The sequence below is a fragment of the Mobula birostris genome, chromosome 14 (genome assembly GCF_030028105.1).
Source record: "Mobula birostris isolate sMobBir1 chromosome 14, sMobBir1.hap1, whole genome shotgun sequence".
Classification (NCBI taxonomy): Eukaryota; Metazoa; Chordata; class Chondrichthyes; order Myliobatiformes; family Myliobatidae; genus Mobula; species Mobula birostris.
In genome coordinates this window covers 35805250-35830382 of record NC_092383.1, presented here as the reverse complement: position 1 = coordinate 35830382, position 25133 = coordinate 35805250, and the positions used below count along the sequence as shown (strand labels likewise).

Sequence of the window (25133 nt, the reverse complement as noted above, 5' to 3'; positions counted from 1 at the left end):
AACACAAATTCAGGTTTATTATCACTGATATATTTAGCAAACTGTGTTGTTTTGTGGCAGCTTTTACTGTCTAGATGCTCCAGAGATGAGTACAGGGTTAAGGAGATGGCATCTGCCGTAGAAAGAAACTGGCTTCTCTTTCCTGGTCTGGGTAATGTGCAATCTGTAGCAATTAGCTGATTCTCAAATTAATTAACCACACTTCAAAGGAAAGGACATTTCAAGGTGGATAATAAATGCTAGATACTAGTGTCGTAAGCAGTAGAAACAAGGTACTTAAGAACTCTAAACATGAGGAAATTCTGCAGATGCTAGAAATCCAAGGCAACATACTCAATATGCTGGAGGATCTCAGCAGGTTAGACTGTTCTATGGAAATGAATAACCAGTTGACATTTTGGGCTGAGACTCTTCTTCAGGACGTTGCCTGACCTGCTGAATTCCTCCAGCATTTTGCGTGTGTTACGTAAGAAATCTGCTCCCTTGCCATGTATTCTGCCCCAGCCGTGGCTACTGTCTAAAACTCATACAGATGGTTCACAATCTAAATGTCAGATCTGACCAAGGTGAAGTTCAGAACACTTAATCAGCCATTGCAAGGATCACCGACCAGCTCAGCTGTTGCTGGAGCCTTCATTCACACCTATGCTAACTCAAGACTTTATCCTCTTACGTTCTGGTCATACTCTCCCTTTGTGCACTTCATACAGTTGAGGTCTTCAAAGCATTATTTCTGATGTAATAACGTACATCAAAGCAACACATCCAAAATGCTGGAGGAACTCTGCAGGCATCTATGGAAAAATGTACAGTCAACGTTTTGGGCTGAAACCCCTTGGCAGGACTGGAGAAAAAAGTTGAGGAGTAGATTTAAAAGGGGGGGGAGGGGAGAGAGAAACACAAAGGTGATAGGTGAAACCTGGAGGGGGAAGGATGAAGTAAAGAGCTGGGAAGTTGATTGGTGAAAGAGACAGAAGGCCATGGAAGAAAGAAAAGGGGGAGGAGCAGCAGAGGGAGGCGACAGGCGGGCCGGGAGATAAAGTGAGAGAGAAAATGGTGAAGGAGGGGGATGGTGGGCATTACCAGAAGTTTGAGAAATCAATATTCATGCCATCAGGTTGGAGGCTACCCAAATGGAAGACAAGGTGTTGCTCCTCCAACCTAAGTGTGGCCTTATTACAACAGTGGATGAAGCCACGGATGGACATATTGTAATGGGAATAGAAAGTAGAAATAAAGGGCCGGCTGGTGGCGCAACGACATCGGTGCCAGACCCGGGAGCGGAGGTTCCCGAGTTCAAAACTAGTCGGGTCCACCTCCGAGCACGCTTTCCATGGGTTGAGTGTTGAGATCGCAACTCGACCTCGTAAAACGAAGAGAAAATACTGCAAAAAATATCTGTGTGAGGAGTGGCGCACCACACAGTCTCTCTCTCTCTCTCTCTCGCTCTGCGCATTGTAAAAAAAAGCCATGAAAAATCCATCATCACGGACACACGCACGGACACGCAGACGCACATGCACAGACTCGCACGCACGCAGGCACACACACAAAAAAAGGAAGTAGAAATAAAATGGGTGGCTACTGGGAGATCCCACTTTTTCTGGCGCTCAGCGGAGCAGTCTCCCAATCTATGTTGGGTCTCACCGATATACATGAGCCACACCAGGAGCACCGAAACAGTATATGACCCCAACAGACTTACAGGTGAAATGTCCCCTCACCTGGAGGAATTGTTTAGGGCCCTAAATGGTAGTGAGGGAGGAGGTGTAGGGGCAGGTGTAGCACTTGTTCCGCTTGCAAGAAGAAGTGCCAGGAGGGAGATCAGTGGGGAGTGATGAATGGACAAGGGAGTCGTGTAGAGAGCGATCCCTGCGGAAAGCAGAAAGTGGCGAGAGGAGGGGAAGATGTGCTTGGCAGTGGGATCCTGCTGGAGGTGGCAGAAGTTACGGAGAATTATGTGCTATATGTGGAGGCTGGTGGAGTGGTAGGTGAGGACAAGAGGAATTCTATCCCTGGTAGAGTGGCGGGAAGATGGGGTGAGAGCAGATGTGTGTGAAATGGAAGAGATGCAGTTGAGGGCAACGTTGATGGTGGAGGAAGGGAAGCCCCTTTCTTTGAAAAAGGGGGACATCTCCTTCGCTCTAGCATGAAAAGCCTCAACCTGAGAGAAGATGTGGCAGAGACGGAGGAATAGAGAGAAGTGGAAGGTATTTTTTCAAGTAACAGATAGCTGTGACAGTCCGTGGGTTTATAATAGACATAAGCTGTCTCCGGAGATAGAGACAGTGAGATGCATCAAATCCTGTTTAGCCTTCGCATCAATTCATCTTCTGCCATTTCTCCTCTTTCTATCAACCCAGCAAAATATGTTTCTTCCAAGGATTCATCCTCACAAAGTCCAAAAGTCACACCTTCTCTAATTTGTTCTCTGTAAATTATCCCAGACATGAGATCTCTTTCCTGCTCCATCAATCCTAATCCTACCAAACCCCTGAACTGGCCACACTTTCTCAGGGTTAGAATCTGCTCATTTTGATGACCTCTTCACTCACCGTCTCACCAACCCCTCTGCCGGGACACTATGTTTCTCCTGTAAATTATGCCCTGTTCAACATCATCTATCATCAGAAATACATTATTTGATGAACATAAACTATTCCCATGACAGATCTCTGAAGCAGCGATCTTTTAAGGTTAAAACAAATTCTTCGAGCATGGTGTGAACTTAAAATTCATATCCTTGCCAGGACCCAAACCTCCACTTAGCCCTGACACTATCATTGGTTCCTAAAACATTTAACAATGCTTTCACCAAGTTTTATGTTCGAACAATATCCAAATTTCCATCTTGGATTGAGTCCACAGCATTCTTAGGTGGGAGGGTGAGCAGCCAGAGGTCATGGTCCACGTCAGTACCAATGATATAAGTAGGAGGGATGATGAGTGTGTTCAGGTGTTAAGTTAAAGCACAGGGCCTCCAGGATTGTGCTCTCAAAATTGCTACCCATGCCACGGGCTAGTGAAGCCAGATATATTTAGATTATCCAATTTAACATGTGAATAAGGAGATGGTGCTGGAGGGAGGGCTTCAGATATTTGGACCATTGGGCTCTTTCTCAGGCAAGGTGGAACCTGTACAGAAGGGACTGCCTGCACCTGAAATGGAGGGGGACTAATACCCTAGCAGGAAAGTTTGCTACTGCTGCACAGGAAGGAGGTTAAGCTAGAATTGCAAGGGGAAAGGACCAGAGCATTAGAATAGATAGTGGAGTGGTTGTGGAGACAGATGTTAAGCCTACAAAGTAAGGAATCAAAAGACTGAGCACTTATATCCTGAGCTGCGTATATTTCAATGCATGTGGAAGTATCTTACATTGTAGCCATTGGTGAGACCTGGGTGCAGGAGGGGCAGAGCTGCCAGATCAATGTTCTGGGGTTCCATTATTTTAGACGTGATAGAGCGGGAGGGATTAAAGGAGGAGGGGTGGGGGAAATGTCACAGTAGTGTTCAGACAAGACAGACTGGAAAGATATCCAGTGACCCAACAGTCTGCGGGATTTAGAAGAGCAAATTTGTAGAGAGATTACAGGTTGTTGCAGGAAACATAATTAGGTGATTTTAACTTTCCACATATTGACTGGTACTCCCATACTGTAAAAGGGCTGAATGGGAAAGAGCTTGTCAAGTGTGTTCATGAAAGTTTCCTTAATCAATACATAGAAGTCCCAACCAGAGAGAATGAGGCAGGGCAGGTCACAAAAGTTTGTGTGGGGGAACACTTTGCATCTAGCAATCATACCACCAAAAGTTTCAAAGTAATTATGAGAAAGGATAGATCTGGTCCTTGGATTGAGATTCCAAATTGAAGAAAGGCCAATTTTAATGGCATTAGAAAGGATCTGACAAGCGTAGATGGGGACAAGTTGCTTTCTGGCACAGGTGTACTTAGTGAGTGGGAGGCCTTCAAAAGTGAAATTTTGAGAGTACAGAGTTTCTATGTTCCTGTCAGAATAAAAGGCAAGGATAACAGGTTTATGGAACCTTGGTTTTGAGAGATATTGAGGCCCTGGTTAAGAAAAAGGAGGGAGTGCATAGCAGGTATAGGCAGGTAGGAACAAATGAGGTACTTGAGTACAAGAAATGCACAAGAACACATGAAGGAAATTAGGAGGGCTCCAAGAAGGTATGAGGCTCCTCTGCAGATGAGGTGAAAGAGGCTCCCAAGGGCTTCTACAGATATCTTATCATGCATAATGATATTAGCCCTCTGTGGGAAGCTAGTGCAGAAATTGCAGGGGTCCTAGCAGAGATACTTAACATATCCTTAGCCACAGGTGACGTGCAGGAGGACCGGAAGATAGCAAATATTGTTCCATTGTTTAAGGCCAGGAAATTATAGGCCACTGAGCTTGATATTAGTGGGACAGTTATTGGAAGGAATTTTAAGGAATTGGATATATAAGTATTTGGATGGACAGGGGCTGATTAGGAATAATCAACATGGCTTTGCATACGGTAGGTTGTGTCTAACCAATCCTATAGAGTTTTTCAAGGAACATACCAGGAAAGTTGATGACGGAGAGGCAGTGGATGTTGTTTACATTGACTTCAGCTAGGACTTTGACAAGGTCTCACATAAAAGGTTGGTCAAGAAGGTTCAGACGCTTTGCATTCAAGAGGAGGTACTAAACTGAATGGCGGAGCAGACTCAATGGACCAAGTGGCCTAATTCTGCTCCTATGTCTTATGGTGTTAACTTGGATAAGACATTGGCTTTGCGGGAGATGCCAGGGAGTGGTAGTAGATGATTGCCTCTCTGACAGGAGGCCTGTTACTACTGGGGTTCCACAGGGAATGGTGTTGGGTCCTTTGTTGTTTGTGTTCTACAGTACTATGCAAAAGTCATAGGCACATATATATAGCTAGGGTGCCTAAGACCTTTGTACAGTACTGTATTTGTCAACGTGGAGTGGTAAGCGAGTTAGTAAATCTGGCAGGAGGAAAGGACGTTGGGAATTGTGAGGGTGAAGCACAATGGGAAGGGGGTGAGGCAGGTGGCAGAGGAGTGCCAGGGTTGGTTAGACATGGCACAGGTGCGTACACATTCAGCCGAGACACCAGGCAAGGTAATTTGATTCCGAGCAATTGGTTAATTGATCATTACAGAATGTCTCCCTGGTGCTTCCCGCTCATTCCCTTCTCCCTTCCCCCATCCTACCCATGATTCCCCTCTCCCTGCTCCCTTCCCACTCTCAGTCCACAATAGAGACCATATCAGAATCAGATTTACCATCACTCACATATGTCATGAAGTTTGTTTTTTTTCTTCGTGGATGATAGTGTGGTAAACTGGATCAGCAAACGTACAGATGACACCAAGATTGGGAGTGTAGTGGACAGCAGTAAAATTACCATAGCTTGCAGTGGGAACTGGACCAGCCAGAAAAATGGGCTAAATAATGGCAGATGGAACTTAATGCAGCCAAATGTGAAGTGTTGCATGATAGGAGGACCAACTAGGGTAGGACTTACAGTGAATGGTAGGGCAGAACAGAGGGATCAGGGAATACAGACCCATTAATTCCTTGAAAGTAGTGTCACAGGTAGTGTCATAAAGAAAGCTTTTGGCAGATTGGCCTTCATAAATCAATGTATTGAGTACAGGAGTTAGGATGTTATGTTAAAATTGTACAAGACATTGGTGTGGCCTAATTTGGAGTACTGTGAGCAGTTTTGGCCACCTACCTACAGGAAAGCAAAGAAGATTAAAAGAGTAGAGAGAAAACGTACAAGGATGTCGCAGGGACTTGAGGACCTGAGTTATAGGGAAAGGGTGATAGGTTAGGCTTAATTCCTAGAACATAGAAGGTTGAGGGAAGATTTGATAGAGGTATACAGAACTATGAGGGGTATAGATGGGGTAAACACAAGCAGGCTCTTTCCACTGAGGTTGGGTGAGACTGCAACCAGAGGTCATAGGTTAAGAATGAGAGGTGAAATGTTTAAGGGAAATATGAGGAGGATCATCTACACTCAGAGGATGGTGAGAGTGTGGAACAAGCTGCGAGAGCAAGTGGTGGCTGTGGGTTTGAATTCTAAATTTAAAAGAAATTTGGATAGACACGCGAATAGGAAGGGTACAGAGGGCTGTTGTCAGATGCAGGTTGATGGAATTAGGCAGATTAATGTTTTGGCATGGACTAGATGGGTTGAAGGGCCTGTTTCTGCCCTGTAGAGTTCAATGACTCATTCTGCACAACATTGTGGGCTGGAGAGTGTGTTGCCGTGCTCTACTGTTCTATGTTAAAATGTGAGAAATCTAAAATTCAACAGATAATGCTAGAAATGCCACATCAGGAGAGACAACATTCACAGAGGGGGAAACAGTTAATGTTTTAGTTCATAATACATCGGAATGAAACTGGAGATTGAAAAAAAACTGAAAAGCAGAGAAAGATTGAAATGTGATGGGTACAAAAAGAAAGATCGTGAGAGAGTGGACGGCTGGAAAATTAAATAATAACAAAATAGCAGATCAACAGGGATGGAGCTGATAGGGGCATTGTTAAATTACAGAAATAGGGGTTGAAGTGTGAACAAATAATTACCTAAATTACTGCAGAATTAGAAACTGAATACTAGACCTTTGAGATGCAAATCACACACTTAAAAAATGTAAATCCCCTTCACATCATGTGCTGCTGCCCTGAATATATCAAGATGCTCCATTTAAACACCAACACCGCTGTTTTATTTACAAGCTGTGTGTGGTCTCAAGTTCTACCAGCTAAGAGAGCCAATTTCTTCAATTCCCTTTTGAAAATAAAGCTGACTTTCCACTGTGAAACCCCAATCACCTTCACACCTGCCCAGTCCCACACAAAGAAATCTATTATCATGAAACCAACCGCTTTTAGTGCTCACGACTGTATGTTACAACTTATTCTAAAGATCAAATGTTGAATGCAGAAAGAGCGTAACAGTGAGGCAAAATGGAGGAGGGGGAGAGGGAACAAGAGGTCAGGAAAGTTGGCTCATTGACTGCAAGGTTTGAGAGATGGAGAATTCGAAGTTAGACGGACTGGATGATGGGAAAGCCTCACGCTGACAAAAGGTCTACAGAATTCATTTCCTGTAACTCTTTTTCTTGCAACACATATAATACGAAAAATCACTGGGACACTGCTACTGCTAGAGGGTGCATCAATTTTCCAGTTTCAGGAACTGTATGTAGATTTAAAAAGTTATTTCACTTGAAGGTTAACTAATAACAATAAATTTACCATCAGCTGCAGGGATATAACTATAAGATAATATTGAAACTAAGTCAACAACATAAATTCAGAGAATACTTGTGAAGAATAGATTGTATCTGAATCATTTGAGGTCTTCAGTGACACAACAGTATGTAACAATATACAACATGAAAGATTAAAAGCAAAAGTGAAAGCACATCAAATTAAAGTACAGTAAACCTCTCATGGTCCAACAGTCTTGCAATTTTGGTGTTCCCAGATGGCAGATTTTCCAGACCAGTGGATATTATTCTAATATCCAACACATTAATCATTTTCTAAAGAGGTGATACACCAGTAGAATAAATTTTCTTGTGAAAAATGTTTTATGAAGAAAGGTGAGCAAGCTTACAGCTTTTTTCTTTGGAACAAAGGAAATTGAGAGGCAATTTAACGGGTGTATAAGATTATAAGATGCATAGATAGAGTGCAATGGCTAATGTGAGAGGATATCTTTTTAAGGAGAGTGGAGGAAAGTTTAGAGAAGATGTCTGAGGTAAGTATTTTTTATACAGAGTGGTTACTGCTTGGAATGTATACTGCCAGTGGCGGTGGTAGAGGCTGATTCATTAGGTGCATTTAAGAAACTCCTAGGCACATGGATGAAAGATAGAGGGTTATAGGCTACATAGAAGGGAAGCATTAGGTTTATCTTGGAATAGTTTAAAAGGATAGCTGAAGGAACTATGCTCTGCTGTGTTGTTCTACATTATATGTTTGAAGTAAACACAGGAAAAGATGACCTGAAGCATTTAAATAAAGTAGGAAACGGACCCAGTGAGTTAGATGCCAGATCATGATTTTCCAAACTCTCCAATTATCTGGCATTCTTTAGACTGATGGTGTTGGATTATTAGATTTTCCAGACTGTTATATGTTATACCTGTCAACAAGCAAACATTATTTTTACATGTATTCCAGTAGTATAATAAACATGCCAGTGAATCTGAGGGACTTGAAAGGAAAGGGAAATACACAAGCACTCTCAACTTTGGGCTCTGGCATACACCTTGCTTGCACTCTGTATCACCAGCTCACAACTGCACTAATTCGAGAGCCAGATTGAATTTCCTGAATAAATGGATATGGATTATCAGAGTTTTACTGTAACCAAACAGCATATTATCAGTGACCTACACTAATCCTGTGATATAGGTAAGCAATTATATAGCAAATGATTGGCAGAGAACAAAGGGTGCGTTCTCAGGCCACAGGTTAAGTTCAATGTGATGAAACGCAAGATCACACTTACAGAAGGAACACTTATTAAGGGAGCCAAAGGTTCAATAACAGCTAGAGAACAAGCAGCAGAAATTATAGAAGCCAACTAATATACCTCTTTATGTCAAATGCAATGCATAAGTGATAAAGCCACTGCACAGTTCCTCAGATCATTGCCTGTGTTCCACATGCAGTTTAACACTCCAGAATAAATGCATCACAAATTATAGAATTATGAGATTGAATTATGAATTTACACTGTATAACAGACACACAAGAGAAACTGCAGATGCTGGAAGTTCCTCCAGCATTTTGTGTGTGTGCTTCAGACTGTATAAACTTGGGATTCAGAGGATGAGAGGTGACTTAATAAAACTTTAAATACTAAGCAGATTCAATTAATGTATCCATTATGTAGGTAGGGAAGTTCATATTGTGGCTCATGAAAATATATTTAATTGAGACAGAGGACGAGACAACCAGGAAAAGTTGCCTAGCATGGAGGCTAAAGGACAAAGCAATTGAAAATATCGAGAGGAAACTCTACACAACTTTGGTAGACCACAGAATTTAAGAGTGTTAAACAAGTGAAGTCCTGAGAAGAAGACTTTACAAGAGTTGTGTTAAACCAGTGAGAATTGGAAATTAGAATTCTAACTCTACCACATCTGTTTGAACAGGCAAGCTATGTAAGGTATAAACACAAGAGTTAACATATCCTGCAAGTAGCAAAGTGATGTGTCACCAGTGAGCCTTGTATCAGTCAACGCAAGTATCCATATTGAAGTTGTAGATGGGTCAACCCTCACTTCCAAGTGAATGGACTATCAGTAACAAGATACGTAGAATATGCTGACCTATAGGAGCATCTTCTCCCGTAGGGATGTGAAATATTCCATGGATCCATTCAGGAGGAAATTATTCTCCATTAAACTAATATGCTTTACAACAGGTTTAACTAGCCATCTGTTTTACTGCTACTCGTGGTATACTCATGTGTAAGTTAGCTACTGTAAATGTGTTATGCACAGACTGAAGCTCAAAGGTAATTCACCAAATACAAAGAACAAAGGTAAGTGCTTTCTATTTGCAGATTTTTCATTGTCATAGTTCATACCATCCTCTGCAAACTAGTTTAGACTTTTCTAGTTTTAAGAACCAGCTGAAAGATTGGGCTGAAAAATAACAAATGGAAGTTAATGCAGGCAAGTGTGGTGTTGTACTTTGGGAAGCCAAACAAGAGTAGGACTTACACGATGCGCAGTAGGGCACTGAGGGGTGTGGTAGAATAGAGCGATCTGAGGAATACAGATCCATACTTCCTTGAAAATGGTGTCACAGCTAGACAGGGCCATAAAAATTGCTTTTAGAACATTGGTTTTCAATGTACTGAGCACTGGAGTTGGGATGTTATGCTGAAGCTGTATCATTAGATCATATACCACAAGACACAGGAGCAGAATTACGCCAATTGCCCCTTGAGTCTGCTCTGCCGTTTCACCATGACTGATCCATTTCCCTCTCAACCCCATTCTCCTGCCTTCTCCCCATAACATTTCATGCCTTGACTAATCAACCTCTGCCTTAAATGACCTGGCCTCCACAGCTGCCTGTGGCAATGAATTCCACAGATTTACCACCCCCTTGCCAAAGAAATTCCTCATCTCCATTCTAAATGGACATCTCTTTATTTTGAGGCTGTGCCCTCTGGTCTTAGACCCCCCCCCCCACCAAAGGAAACATCCTCTTAACATCCACTCTATCTGGGCCTTCAACATTTGATGGGTTTCAATGAGATCCTCCCTCATTCTTCTCAATTCCAGTGTGTCTAGGTCCAGAGCCTTCAAATGCTGCTCATATCACAACCCTTTCATTTCTGGAATCATTCTCACGAGCCTCTTGCGAACTTTCTCCAATGTCAGCAGATCCCTTCTTAAATAAGGGGTCCAAAACTGCTCACAATTCTCCGTGAGGCCTCACCAGTGCCTTAAACAGCCTCACTTGCTTTTAAATTCTAGTCCTCTTGAAATGAATGTGAACATTGCATTTGTCTTCCTCACCACCAACTCAACCTGCAAATTTACCTTTAGGGAATCCTACACGGGGACTCCAAATCCCTTTGCACCTCAGCTTTTTGAATTTTCTCTCTGTTTAGATAAAGCTTTATGCTTTTATTCCTACTATCAAAGTTCATGACCATACACTTCTCAACACCATTCATCTGCCACGTCTTTGCCCATTCTTATCTAAGTCTCTCTGCAGCCTCTCTTCTTCCTTAGCACTACCTGCTCCTCCATCTATCTTCATATCATCTGCAATCTTGGCCACAAAGCATTCAATTTCATCAACCAATTTGTTGATATACAATGTAAAATAAAATGCGGTCCCAATACAGAACCCTGTGGGACATCCTTGTCAAAGGCCTTCTGAAAATCCAAGTGCACAACATCCACCAATTCTCCTTTGTCTATCCTGTTTGCAATACCTTTAAAGTTTTCCAACAGATGTGTCAGGCAACATTTTCCCTTAAGGAAACCATGCTGACTTTGGTCTACTTTGTCATGTGCCTTCAAATACCCTGAAACCACATCCTTAACAATCGACTCCAACATCTTCCCAATCACTGAGGTCAGGCTAACTGGCCTATAATTTCCTTTCTTCTGCTTTTCTCCCTTCTTGAAGAGTGGAGTAACATATGCAATTTTCCAGTCCCCAAACTATGCTAGAATCAATTGATTCTTGAAAGATCATTACTAATGCCTCCACAATCTCTTCAGGTACATCTTCTAGAACCCTGGGTATAGTCCATCAGATCCAGGTGACTTCAGACCTTTCAGTTTCCCAAGCACCATCTCCCTAACAATAGCAACTGCACTCACTTCTGCCCCTTGACACCCTCAAACTTCTGGCATACTAATATTGTCTTCCACAGTGATATCAGATATTGGTAAGGCCTAATTTGGAGTGTCATGTGCAGTTCTGGTTACCTACCTACAGGAAAGATATCAATAAGATTGAAAGAGTGCAGAGAAAATTTACAAAGATGTTGCCGGGACTTGAGGAGCTGAGTGACAGGGAAAAGTTGGATAGGTTAGGATTTTATTGCCTGGGGAGCAGGAGAATAAGAGGAGATTTGATGGAAGTATATAAAATGAGGGGCATTGTTAGGGTAAATGCAAGCAGCTTCTTTTCCACTGTGGTTGGGTAAGTCTAGAACTAGAGGTCATGGGTTAAGGATGAAAGGTAAAATGTTTAAGGGGAACACAAGGGGGAACTTCTTAACTCAGTGAGTGGTGAGAGTGTGGAATGAGCTGCCAGCAGAGGTAGATACAGGTTCAATTTCCACGTTTAAGAGAAATTTAAATAGGTACATGGATGGGAAGGGTATGGAGGGCTATGGTCTGGATGCAGGGGTATGGAGAGAAGGCAGGTACAGGATTCTGAGTTGGATGATCAGCCATGATCATACTGAATGGTGGTGCAGGTTCAAAGGGCCGAATGGCTTACTCCTGCACCTATTTTCTATGTTTTCTATGATTGGACTACACATAATAATAGTTCAGCACGGATCAGATGGGCTGAAAGGTCTGTTTCTCTGTCGTTGTGTTGACTGACTAATTAACTTCCAATCAGCATTAAAGAAAACAAATTAGTTTGCTTTCTCATCTACTCACACAATTGCGTTTGAATTTCATATTCAATTTCTAGAGGTCTGCTTCCTTTGATTTTTCTTTCAAAAAAAAACTTAAATAACTTACTTGTAACTTCCTGCAAGAAATCCAGACAGGGTCTGCTAGTTCCAGATAGACTAACAGAGACAGCCAGGGGAGTCTGCCCTTCATAGTTCCTTGTATTACAATCTGCACCATAGTTATGTAACATCCTTGCACAAAGCACATCATCTTTCAGCGCAGATAAATGTAATGGTGTTTGTCCATCCTCCAGCCGCCCAAGGTTTGTGTCTGCTCCTCTTTGAAGGAACATTCGACAGTAAGAGTGGTTGCTTTTGATCACTGCATATCGTAACAAGAAACCATTCTGAATATCAATATTGGCATTATGGTCCAAAAGAATTTTCACGCAGCTTGAGCGTTCTCTGATGATAGCCAACTGAAGTGGCGTTGTGCCTTTGTCACTGAGCGGGTCAACTTCAGCTTTAAATTCCAGCAAAAGCTTGACAAATGAATCCCTGCCATAATGGGCAGCCACATGAAGAGGAGTCCATCCATCGTTGCTTTTAGCATTAATAATATCAGGTCTGTGTTCAGATTCCAACATCAACCGTGCAATTCGTGCTCGGCCGTGCATGGCTGCGTAATGCAAAGCAGTGAAGCCTCCAATTAAATCTTTAACAGTGGGATCAGCTGAAAAAGATTAAAAGCAATTTAAAAGACAGTACTAAATCAGTGTTATCATCTTAATTAAGTGCATTGTAAAAACATAACATCAAATAACACACACAAAATTATTCCAGATGAATGAAACTTTCCCTGAAAACAGTACATTGAAATCTAATAGTCTCTGTCTTTTCCAGACAGCTGAGCAATCTTCAGCTCAGTTTTACTTACGTAGGGGGATAGTTTGAAACTGGTTTCACTGCTTGTGACAAACACATCAGCCCTTCAGTTTACGTAGAAGTTAGCCTAATACTGTAATAACCTCGTGATACTGAAACAAAAATGTGGTGGCACGATTGATTCATATTTTGAACCACAGTAGCACATTCCTCTCTGAACCACAACAATGCAGGTTCAACTACCACACCAGTTTCAAGCTCAAGCTCCAGATTGACATCTTTGTGTAACACAGAGAGAGTTCAACCCTGCTGTTGGTGTTAAACTTGGGCCTATCTGGCCTCTATACTACCCATGATTCCAGCTAAAGAGGAATATGTGAATTTTCCTTAAGAGAAAATCTCTCTCAAACAAAATCTGAAACAGATGACAGCCAAAAATGTAGTAGGCCAACTTTCATTTTAAGTCTGCTGCACTATTCATTATGCTTTTCAGCAGCAGTGCAGTAATATGGCACAATCTCTAAATCCTATAATTTGTTTCATACCAGAGAACTTACTTTTTTGTTTTCAATAATTCAACACTGTGATGTTTATTTTCATCTTGGTTCTAAATGGTTTACTCCTTAATGACATACCTAATTATTTCATTGTGTACAAGCTAGCTGATAGAGAAATACTTTATTTGATGCAAAATACCACAGGGTATACTGAGTGACAACATCTGATGCTCTGTTCCGGGCAAAACACATTGATTTAATCATGAAGCATGTCAGTGGTTCCACTTCATTAGGAATTTGAGGAGATTTTGTATGTAAACAAATTTCTAAAGATGTATGGTGGAGTGCAGACTATTCTGACTGGTTGCATCACTGCCTGGTATGGAGGCTCCAATGCACAGGAATGTCAGAGGCTGTAGATTCAGGTAGTTCCATCACAACCTTGCCCACCGCTAAGGGCTTCTTCAAGATGGCAGCATCCATTATTAATGACTGTCACCAGCCAGGAACTGCCCTCTCCTTGTTACTACTGTCAGCGAAGAGTTTCCAAAGCCCAAAGTCCTCACTCTACAATTCAGAAACAGGTGCTTCCCATCTGTCATCAGATTTCTAAATGGTCATGAACACTACCTCATTATTCCCCCCCCCCCACACTATTTATTTTAAGTTTACGCTAAGTTTGTGCTTTGCATGATACTGTTGCCACAAAACAACAAATTTCACATTGTATAAAACTGTGATAATATTGATTCCTAACTGCTAGTCTTTCATTCTTGGTTTCTATAACCTGAAAAGCAAAGCCGCAGATCACCATCTACAGCTTTAGAATTCAGATTTGCAATGTTCACCACAAAGTATCAAGGTAGCATAGCAGTACATTGTGTATAGCTTTCCCTTGAGATGTGCGTAGTTGTTAGTCATGTGATGGAATCAGCAGTTTTACTGATAAGGGTCAATTAGAGATTTTAGTGGTGCAAAGGGCAGCATAGACTGGTGACGCTGAAAATTCTGATTCTGTGGTGTAGACCTTAATAATCACATTCAATTTAAATCTGACTGATAAAAGTCCTAAGGCATTATACAGAAGCACTCTCCATGAACCCCCTAGCTACAATCCTTGCTTAAACAATAACACTAAAACCATTTAATTAACTTTATTTTATTTTGCTTGAGAATCCTATAATGTGCAAATCAGCTGACAAATTCACTTTCATAGCAACAATGCCTAAATTTGGAGTGGAATTATCATGATGTGATAATCTGGATGTGATAACATGTTAAATAAATGGATATTATTTTCTTTGAGAGTCATTTAGCAGTGCCAGAGGGCACATAGAGGTTGGGGATAGAAGTTTTGCTTGATTGTCACTCTGCAGAACCTACTCGCTCCTCAGCATTACAGGCGCTGCAAAGAAAAGTCATCAGGACCATCACAGAGACTGCTGAGTGAGCCTCCAGATGGCTATGGATCAGGAGGTGTGACCCGTGGACCAGTGTCAGGGCCTGAATAACCCTGGCTAGGTTGCTTGGGCGAGGGACTGATGTTGAAAGATGCAAAAACACCCGATGACCCAATGTTTCACTACTGAGGACATGCCCCAGCATATCCTAGGCCCGAACTACCGATGAAAGGCGTGGAAGTCTTACTCGGTAATGACCTCGCCGGCGGAAATGTGTTCTCAGCAGTAAAACTGACAAGCCAGCCTGCCAGCATTGAAGCCCCGCCCATGGACTCACAGGTTCATCCCGTTTGCGCAGTGACTCGGCCTATGTCTAGAAAGGCTGCCGATGTAAATATAGAATTGGCTGAGACGTTTCTACCAGCCTTGTACCGGGGGAGGTAGAAAGTGAAAAGGAGCATAGTGGAACAGGAGGAAGTGAGGGAGCCGAGGCAGACTTAGCATTAGCCAGGCAGGAATTTGTACAGGCACAGGAGCGAGATGAGGAGCTGATGGTTTCGGCGGAGACAGCTCTCTCTGAGGCAGAATTAAAAAGGGAGCCAGTAGGCTATTGTGTGGAGAAGGGAGTGCTAAGGAAGAAAGGGAGACCAAATACCATGCTCGCAGATGAGGAATGGGGGATGGTGCCAAAAATATATGGGGATGAGATTCTTAACCTGGCCCACAAGATACCCCTCGGTGGACATCTTGGGAGGAGAAAAACAGTCGGCGGAATCATGAAAGAGTTTTACTGGCTGCACAGGAGGAAGGACGTCATTGACTATTGCAGACGCGAGTTAACACATTTGGAGGATATTAACATGTTAAAAGTTCACCATGATCAGAAAACAGATCTAGCTGGTGATATCATGAAAATTAATGAGGCTAGGGTGCCACCTGATAAGGGGAAAACCCATTTTGAAAAGATAAGTGTTGTGTTGACCAACTTTGCTGATGAGTTCTCTCCCTTAATCCCCGAACAAAGCGACCCACTAAGAGAGCTAATTAAACAGCACGCACACGTAGGTCCAGATGACCTGAGGCGATGCAAGGAGCTGGGACATGGAGCTGTTGTCACATCAGGTCAGCCTAGTGAGCAACACCCCTATAGAATGATTAAATCAGTGACAACCAGGCTAAAGAACACAGAAGTGTATATTGGCGATATAGTGGTCTGGAGTGACACGTGGGAAAAGCACATTGTGGCACTGTTTAAACGGCTGTCTGAAGCCAGCCTGACAGTGAACCTCGCAAAAAGTGAGTTCAGCCGCGCGAAGGTCACTTATCTGGGATTTGTGGTAGGACAGGGGCAGCTGGCTCCAATGCAAGCTAAGGTGCGGGCTATCTCTGAAGTCCCCACCCCAACAGACAAGAGAGCCCTGAGAAGGCTCTTGGAGATGGTGGGGTACTATCGGAAGTTTTGCAGAAAAAAAAACAACTTTGCGGATAGTACCCACCCTCTTACTAAGCCCTTGCCAAAGAATGCTAAGTTGGTATGGGACGACCCTTGTTATCGTGTCCGGGGTGAAAACCACTGAGAAGTTAGACTGATCACCACTCATTAGTGTTTTTGGCCACTATGAAGTTTGCTAAGTTGGAGCCTGGTTTTAGAGGATTATTAAAATAACACATATAAAAGGAACAGAAAATGTGATTGCTGACTGTCTGTCAGGTGTTGACAACTTAAATTTCTTTGTATTAGCCAAATAGCTGATAAACATGTATATCTGTGTGTATCTAATAGTGTATTCATGACTATAATTTTTACCCCGGTAAAAATCCTTGAAGGATAGGGGTGTGACAACAGACCAAATTATCAGAAGACTGATGCCAATAAGAGGACAATGGGGGAACATTCAAAATGCTAATAAGAGAGAGACGAGAGAGATTACTGAAAGGAGACACAGTTCCGAGCATTGTCAGAGACCGGTTGCTTTGAACCCGAACTGTTTGAAGTTTGATGGACAGGCGATACCCCAGCAGGGGGATAAAAGGAACAGGTTCGCTAAGGCAAGACACACACGACACCACGAGGTAACGAGACCCTGGAAGCGGTGTGCCCCCACAAGTTGGTGGGAGTTTTGGAGGTCTAGTCGCGGGACCAGCCATAGACGCACAGGGTGGAAAGGTGCGGTCGGGCGGGAACCCGGTGTGAGTGCCCACCCTTGCCTGGGTACTGGGTTCACCGCAGAAGAACGATCGTATCTGGAATGGAGGGGTCACAGTCGGTGACCTCAGAAGACATTACAAAGGGCTCGCCCGAAAGCTAACTGCGAGGAATATCGAAGGTCTGTTTGGAATCCAATTTGCATATTCATTCGTTCTCTGTCTCCCTCCCCAACGGCACAACAGCGATTACTGCGAACTAAACTAAATTGAACTGAACTCTGTGTCACTTGAGACTGATCATTTTACCCCTAGACTGCGATAGATCTTGATTGATCCTATTATCCTAGTTCTGTGTACATGAGTGTTTATTCATTGCTAACCTGTTGCATTTATATCCTTACTATTAGAATACTGTGTTGCTTATTTCTTTAATAAAACTTTCTTAGTTCCAGTAATCCAGACTCCAACTAAGTGGTCCATTTCTGCTGGTTTGGCAACCCAGTTGCGGGGTACGTAACACCACCAACACCAGATCACTGACTCCCTTCAAAGAAATGTACCTGCTGCCTGAGATGGTCAGGGCAACACTTTGTCACTCTACATAACGCTCTCAGGGCAATAAGTAGCAGGCAATAATAGTCCAAACAACAGAAATTCTGCAGACGCTGGAAATTCAAGCAACACACAAAGTTGCTGGTGAACGCAGCAGGCCAGGCAGCATCTCTAGGAAGAGGTACAGTCGACGTTTCAGGCCGAGACCCTTCGTCAGGACTAACTGAAGGAAGCTAGTCCTTCCTTCAGTTAGTCCTGACGAAGGGTCTCGGCCTGAAACGTCGACTGTACTTCTTCCTAGAGATGCTGCCTGGTCTGCTGTGTTCACCAGCAACTTTGATGTGTGTTGCAGGCAATAATAGTCGACAGCATTGGCAAACAAGTTTTAATAAGGGAAATCTTACAATTTTTAATTCCTCCATGAAGGATTAAAATTACATAATTGGATAATGTTTTGTGCATTCCAAAATGCTCAGAATAAATTATCTATAATGCAACCACCATTTTATTTTTGCATTTAGTGAGATCCTATGTACAGATGAATGATTTGTGTTGGCATAGAAAATATTAGCATGACCTAAAATTTTTAATTATGGTCATAGCTTCACTAACATTCTTCTGAGTGCAAGGATGAGACACAGCTTCACAGCTCTTCTGAAAAAGCAAAACTTTTTCAATATTGCATTGAGGTAGGTGACTAGATGATGTTCAATTCATTGGTCGAGACTCCAGTCCTTGAGATTCTGACTTGGAAACTTCATTAAATGAACACCACGAGAGCATAGTATGTAAATTAACACATATTTTTAAAAAAGCTAACAAAAAAATCCTAAGAGGATGTTGGTTTAGTTTCAATCTATAGAAAGCTCTAGTTGCTACATCAGAAAGCTGAAACAAAATCACTTTTATATATCATTATGCTCCAAATTACTTGAAATTCAAATTTACAAAAACATCACCATTTTTGCAGTTATCAATGAAAAATTCAGATAAGATTTAAATACATAAAATTAATTTTGGATTGAAAAATGATTATTAAAAATGTTAACAAAAGCATCAGTTTGGAATTACTCAGGTTCCAAAGAAATGAATCTCAAAATGCTTGCCTTCTCCATTGGTTAACACTGCCATCTACTGAGTTAGAAAACAATCAAAAATTCAGTGATATATACTACAAAACAGATCTTGAAAACCTGAGTCTGAAAAGCAGAACCAAATCATGCTAAAAACATCAGAAAGTCATGCAGTATTAACGATGATCGAGAGAACGAAAACGGATAAAACCATTTAATATGAAAGTAAAAGCAACAAGGCATTATTTTCTACGATGAGTTAACACCCACTGAAATTATCAGTAGCAATATTTAGTTCAGTTCTTAGAGTACAAATTTGGGTCGAATTGGTTCACATCTGTGCAAGTTAACCCAGAGTAATCTGCACACTACCGTCCACACAAGTGTGTTGTCAGTTTAAATTCTTTAAGTGCCATAACTAGAAAATAAGTGAGACAAGAGTCTGCAGATGCTAGAATCAGGTGCAACAAACAATCTGCTGGAGGAACTCAGCAAGTTGATCAGCATCTATTGAGGGAAAGCAATTGAAATCCTGATGCAGGGCTTTGACTCAATGTCAATAATTCCTCCCTTCTAACAACGCTACTTGATTTTTTTCATTTACTCCAGCAGATTGCTTGTTGCTGTAGGAAATAGAAGCTTTGAAGCTTCAATAACTGAACGGGACAGGGTTTCAATCAATTACATGTTATTTGTGGATCCGTAAAACAGAGTGAAAGGGATTTTTAATGGGTCACCAGGACTTCCCATCTCACTTTTGGTGTATTCTATTGATGTTAATGATTGAAGTGCACGCAGCTCTCCGGTGAAATGATATCGTATTTGTTTTTTTTTTCCACAGTTAGCCTCTAATTTTTATTGAAGTGATCACATTTACAATAACAGAATAGTCAGAAAATGAATGAATCACAATATTATGACATTCAATGTTTCATAATGCATTTTGCTTACATGTCGCAGTGCATCGAACAGTGTCACTCCTTTTTCACTTGCTGCTTCCAGACACCTGACATCTCTTAGCTTTAACTAGCCTGTCAACATCAGGGACCAGTTTCTGGGCAGTTGTGATTTTCTTTTTTTTTTAAAGTTTATTTTTATTTGGATAAGGAATTCACAAATATCATGTACTTTTTTCACACATATAACCTTTTCCATTTTTTTATATGTATAAAACTACAATTATTTATACATTCTTAAGTACACATTGAGATGATATAAAAGGAAAATAAACATTTAAATAGATAATTATGTACTGTGGTAAATCTAACCTATTAGGCTAAGTAATGAAATTAGTTGTTAAGAAAAATGGTAATAATAGTTTCCACACAACCCTTCTGGACCATTTCCACTGGTCCAAAATGTTGTATACAAGCCTATATACCAACCATTGTAGGTGTTTATATCCTAATTTGTTCATGCTTGCTCCTGCCCGCAGACATAATTATCCAATCCCTATGTACTTATTTACGATATCGTATTTGTTAACTTGGGGCCGTGCACAATTCTGATTTGATAGAGACAGACGTGAGAAGCAGAGGAACATCTGGAGAAAACCTTCTGAAATGCCCGGTTCGCTGCCTCTGCTACTGTGCAATCAAGAATCTCTGGAGGGAAGGCCCCAGATCCTCGGCTTTGCCTGCTGCTGACGAGCAAGGCCGAGGTCAAAGTGTTCAGCAGAGGTGGTGCTCGGTACTCTGTGTCGGAGGCTCAAAGTTTTCGGACGACTCAGTCAGACTGTGGTTGGGCATGGCAGGGAGAGTTTTCTTCCTTCTCCCATCTGAGTGAGATGTGGGACTTCTGAGAGATTTTGAATTTTTTTTTACTGTGATCATGGCCTGTTCTTCATCAAGTTATGGTATTGTTGCACTGTTGTTGTAACTATATGTTATAATTATGTGGTTTTTGTTAGTTTTTCAGTCTTGGTCTGCCCTGTGTTTCTGTGATATCACACCGGGGAAATATTGTATCATTTCCTAATGCATGCATTACTAAATGACAATAAAAGAGGACTGCGTGTCCTCATAATCTAATCTCTTCACCATCTACACCTCGGACTTCCAACTACTGCACAGAGTCTTGTCATCTTCAGAAGTTTTCTGATGACTCTGCCATAGCTGGATGTATCAGCAAGGGAGATGAGTACAGGGCTACGGTGGGAAACTTTGTCACATGGTCTGAGCAGAATTATCTGCAGCTTAATGTAAAAAAGACTAAAGAACTGGTGGTGGACCTGAGGAGAGCTAAGGTACCGGTGACCCCTGTTTCCATCCAGGGGGTCAGTGTGGACATGGTGGAGGATTACAAATACCTGGGGATACGAATTGACAATAAACTGGACTGGTCTAAAAACACTGAGGCTGTCTACAAGAAGGGTCAGAGCCGTCTCTATTTCCTGAGGAGGCTGAGGTCCTTTAACATCTGTTGGACGATGCTGAGGATGTTCTACGAGTCTGTGGTGGCCAGATCTATCAGGTTTGCTGTTGTGTGCTGGGGCAGCAGGCTGAGGGTAGCAGACACCAACAGAATCAACAAACTCATTCGTAAGACCAGTGATGTTGTGGAGACGGAACTGGACTCTCTGACGGTGGTGGCTGAAAAGAGGATGCTGTCCAAGTTGCATGCCACCTTGGATAATGTCTCCTATCCACTACATAATGTACTGGGTGGGCACAGGAGTACATTCAGCCAGAGACTCATTCCACCCAGATGCAACACAAAGCGTCACAGGAAGTCATTCCTGCCTGTGGCTATCAAACTTTACAAATCCTCCCTTGGAGGGTCAGACACCCTGAGCCAACAGGCTGGTCCTGGACTTATTTCCATCTGGCATAATTTACATATTATTATTTAATTATTTATGGCTTCATATTGCTATATTTATACTTTATTCTTGGTTGGCGGAACTGTAACGAAACTCAATTTCCCTCGGGATCAATAAATTATGTCTGTCTGTCTAATCGAGACCATTACAGCTTGCAATGGAGACTATGATTTCACAGATCCTCAACAGAAGCATCTGTCAGGAAGTAGTTTGCATTGCAAATGACACCCAAATACTAACATCGCTCTCCTTGACCAGTCAGCTGGGAGACGAGACTGCAGATGCAAGGAACATTATCCTGCCAGCCTTCTTCCTTCCATCTCACGCTCCTGGTGCACTTAATGCTTTGCAATTCTTTGCTGTTCTTCCTCATGCACCAGCTACAAACTTTAACTTACTAGATTGTACAGAACTTAGCTATCACTAAAAAGTTTCCTAGTTACTTAGTGTATGTAGCAATCTGAAAAAGGCAACAAAGTCTCACTGTGAGATAAGAAATCTTGCTCTCCATCACTATAGGATCTTGAGTCGCTTTCACTGTAGCTGCAAAGCTACTGTGGTTGGCGAGCATACTAATGAAAGTTCCCATAGTAGAGGACAAACCGTTTCCCTGGCCCATCTTTCTGACCAGAAAATAAGGCAGCATTGCAGACCCCAGCAGGCTGAAAATATCATATTTTCCAGAAATACTGCATGCACCAAAAGGAATTTCTTCTCATGATCCACCAGCACCAAGTATTTGCATATCCTCCATATATTGTAAATAGTATCTGGATGATCAAGATACAACATCCAAAACATTGCGATGGTCTTCTGCTGAAAGTGAACCATGAAAACATACAAGGAAGTACGAGCAGGCCATTTGGTCCATCAAATCAACCCCATCATTCAATGGCATATTCCATTTAGATAAGTTTTTTTCTTCCTCCTTCTGAAATGCACTACCTCACTGTTCTGCCTCTAGAGGCGCTGTCAATTTTGTATGCAGTTCTCTTTGAACAAACATCACTTCCAGTTCACACGCTGTTTGATTTTACATCTTTTCCTGCACAGGTCAATTTGGATATGTACTTGGAGCAAACACAGTAGAAAGACATCCATCCCTATCCACTCTTTATTTGCCCTTGAAACAGCAATATCTGTGAATCTTAAGCTTTCTTGGTATTAGCAAACATTTAGTAAATGTATTTTGAAGGACATTTATCAATATTAATACAACATTGCATCACAAATTCAATCTGGTCTACATGGCATAGTAATGGAATGTTGAATGTGTGTATTACCTTGGTTAATGCTAGTATATTCAGGTGCATGACGATTCTGTATTGAATCTAATACATGTTTTACTTAACTTACTGCAATTTCACAGTCTTCTCATTAAAAACCCTGAAGGAAACTTCCAGCTAGGGTGATTTTTGAGAAGGTATTTAACTCCCTGCCTTGTTTTGTACACAACACACTGAGGGCAGGAGAGTGAAAAGGGTAACTCATTTGCAAAGGCATTGCCCACACACTGGAGATGCATCTGAACACCATATGCTACAATATAAGCTTCCGACCCCCACCAATGTCGATCGCCAAGATTTAGAAGTGAAAATGCGGCATATCGACTGTCTTCGCAACACTCCAACAAATCTACATGCAGCATGAGTTCAGATCAGAGCCAAAGCAGTGGCTTATGCTAAATGTGAAGCTCAGATGCAAATGCAGAAAGCTTGCATAGACATGGAGAGGCTATGTTAAATGCACTCAGGCTGCCTTAACAGAGGCAAAGGTGTATGAAGCAGCAGCTGACTTAAGACGGGGACATGTCTACAACTAGAATCAGTCATGCTTTGCCATCACAACAGCCAATGCAGCTAACTTTCACTTAGTACAGGTACTGACAGTCAAGGTCTTCAACAGTAAATACCCACAATACCCCTTTCTCCAGTTTCATCACAGCAAAGGTTTCAGTCAACAGCTGTTACTGATACCAATTCCATTTGCACAGACACGGACAGACTGAATTCTCACCCATCCCAGGATACGCATTTGACAAACCGGTCTCCATAATGCCCTGATTCAGGAGACGTAGGTGCATTGGATTTGGCTTGTCAAGACCTAGTCACAGCAAAACTAAAAGTATTTGACACCAGCCTACTAGTTATTTGTCTTGAACATCAAGCTTTCACAATGCTGTGGAAATAATTCTCAAGCCTAGTGAAGAGCTGGACTTTCTCTGCAAGTGGCTTGATAGAGAGTCACTGCAACATTTGACAACGATTAGGGCAGTGGGCATCAATAGTGCAGCTACAAGTTTGAAAATGCTGTGCAGATGCTGGACAAATGTTACGACTCTCCAGAGGCAATTGAAGAATCTCCCTTCAGCAGACTTGACAACTTTCCAATGCTCCCACACAAAGAGCCGCAGAAGCTACTGTTTCGAAGCGAACGGTTAAACATTGTTTCAAGACTGAGACTGCTCATTCTTTTGCCAAAAACAATGATCATTTGACAGATTTCTAGTTTCAGCAGTGAAATTTGACATCATGGACCTCAGGCAGGTTGTGTTCTGCATCTACAGGCACTGTTCGTTTAGTATGCAGTTCGTTTTGTACAAACTTCCTGTTTGTAAGCTGTTTTTTAATTTATACCACCTCCTGCAGAGATTAATTTGGATTTCAACTTGAAGCAAACACACAAGAAAAATACAGCACGGTAGCATCGTGGTTAGCACAATGCTTTACAGTACAGGCAACTGCCACAGACTGCAGTGGAGGCCAAGTATGTATATTTAAACCAGAAGTTGATTGTTTCCTGATCAGTCAAGGCATCAAAGAATATGGTGAGGATGCAGGTGTATGGGGTTAAGTAGGATCTGGGATCAGCCATGATGGAATGGCAGAGCTTACTCGTGCTAAATGGTCGAATTCTACTTCTATGTCTTACAGCTTATGACCGGGGTTCAATTCCCGCTGCTGCCTGTAAGGAGTTTGTGCTTTCTCCCCATGACCGTGTGGGTTTCCTTCCAGTCCAAAGACATACTAGTAGGGAGGTTAATTGGTCATTGTAAACTGTCTCCTGATTAGGCCAGGATTAAAATCGGGATTAAATTGCTAGGCGGCATGGCTCAAAGGGCCTGAATAGCCTATTCTGCACTGTATCATAAATAAATAGACAAACACCTACCTCTATCGTGTTGGGCACGTGGCCAAGTGGTTAAGGCGTTCGTCTAGTGATCTTAAGGTCGCCAGTTCGAGCCTTAGTTGAGGCAGCGTGTTGTGTCCTTGAGCAAGGCAAATAACCACACATTGCTCTATATCTGTGTGAGGAGTGGCGCGCCGCAGTCCTTCGTTCCGCGCCTTATAAGGCATGAAAATGCCCGACGCTGGCCTCTTAGGCCTGAGTTGATGCCTCCCCCTCCTACCTCTATCCACTATTTTCCCTTGAAACAGTAATATCTGTGAATCTTAAGCTATCTTGATATTGGTAAACATTTAGTAGATGTACTTTGAAGAAAGTACTATGCTTATCATTTATCACTATTAAGCTCATTGCACTACGAGTTTACTCTGGTCCACACAACACTGTTCAGAATGTTGCATGTATATATTAACTTGGCTA

At 42.0% G+C, this 25133-nt stretch overlaps 1 protein-coding gene across 4 annotated transcripts in view; it reads right to left on the bottom strand.

Annotated features, from left to right (window-relative positions):
* asb7 (ankyrin repeat and SOCS box containing 7) overlaps positions 1-25133 on the bottom strand; it is a 101219-nt gene that overhangs the window by 44384 nt on the left and 31702 nt on the right. For all 4 annotated transcript variants that reach the window (XR_011889076.1, XM_072278372.1, XM_072278370.1 and 1 more), the window contains exon 3: positions 12279-12884. Coding sequence is in view for 3 of the 4 variants with exons in the window: in XM_072278372.1 (XP_072134473.1) it covers positions 12279-12884 (606 nt within the window). In the remaining variant the exon portion in view is untranslated. The remainder of the gene's footprint in view (positions 1-12278; positions 12885-25133) is intronic.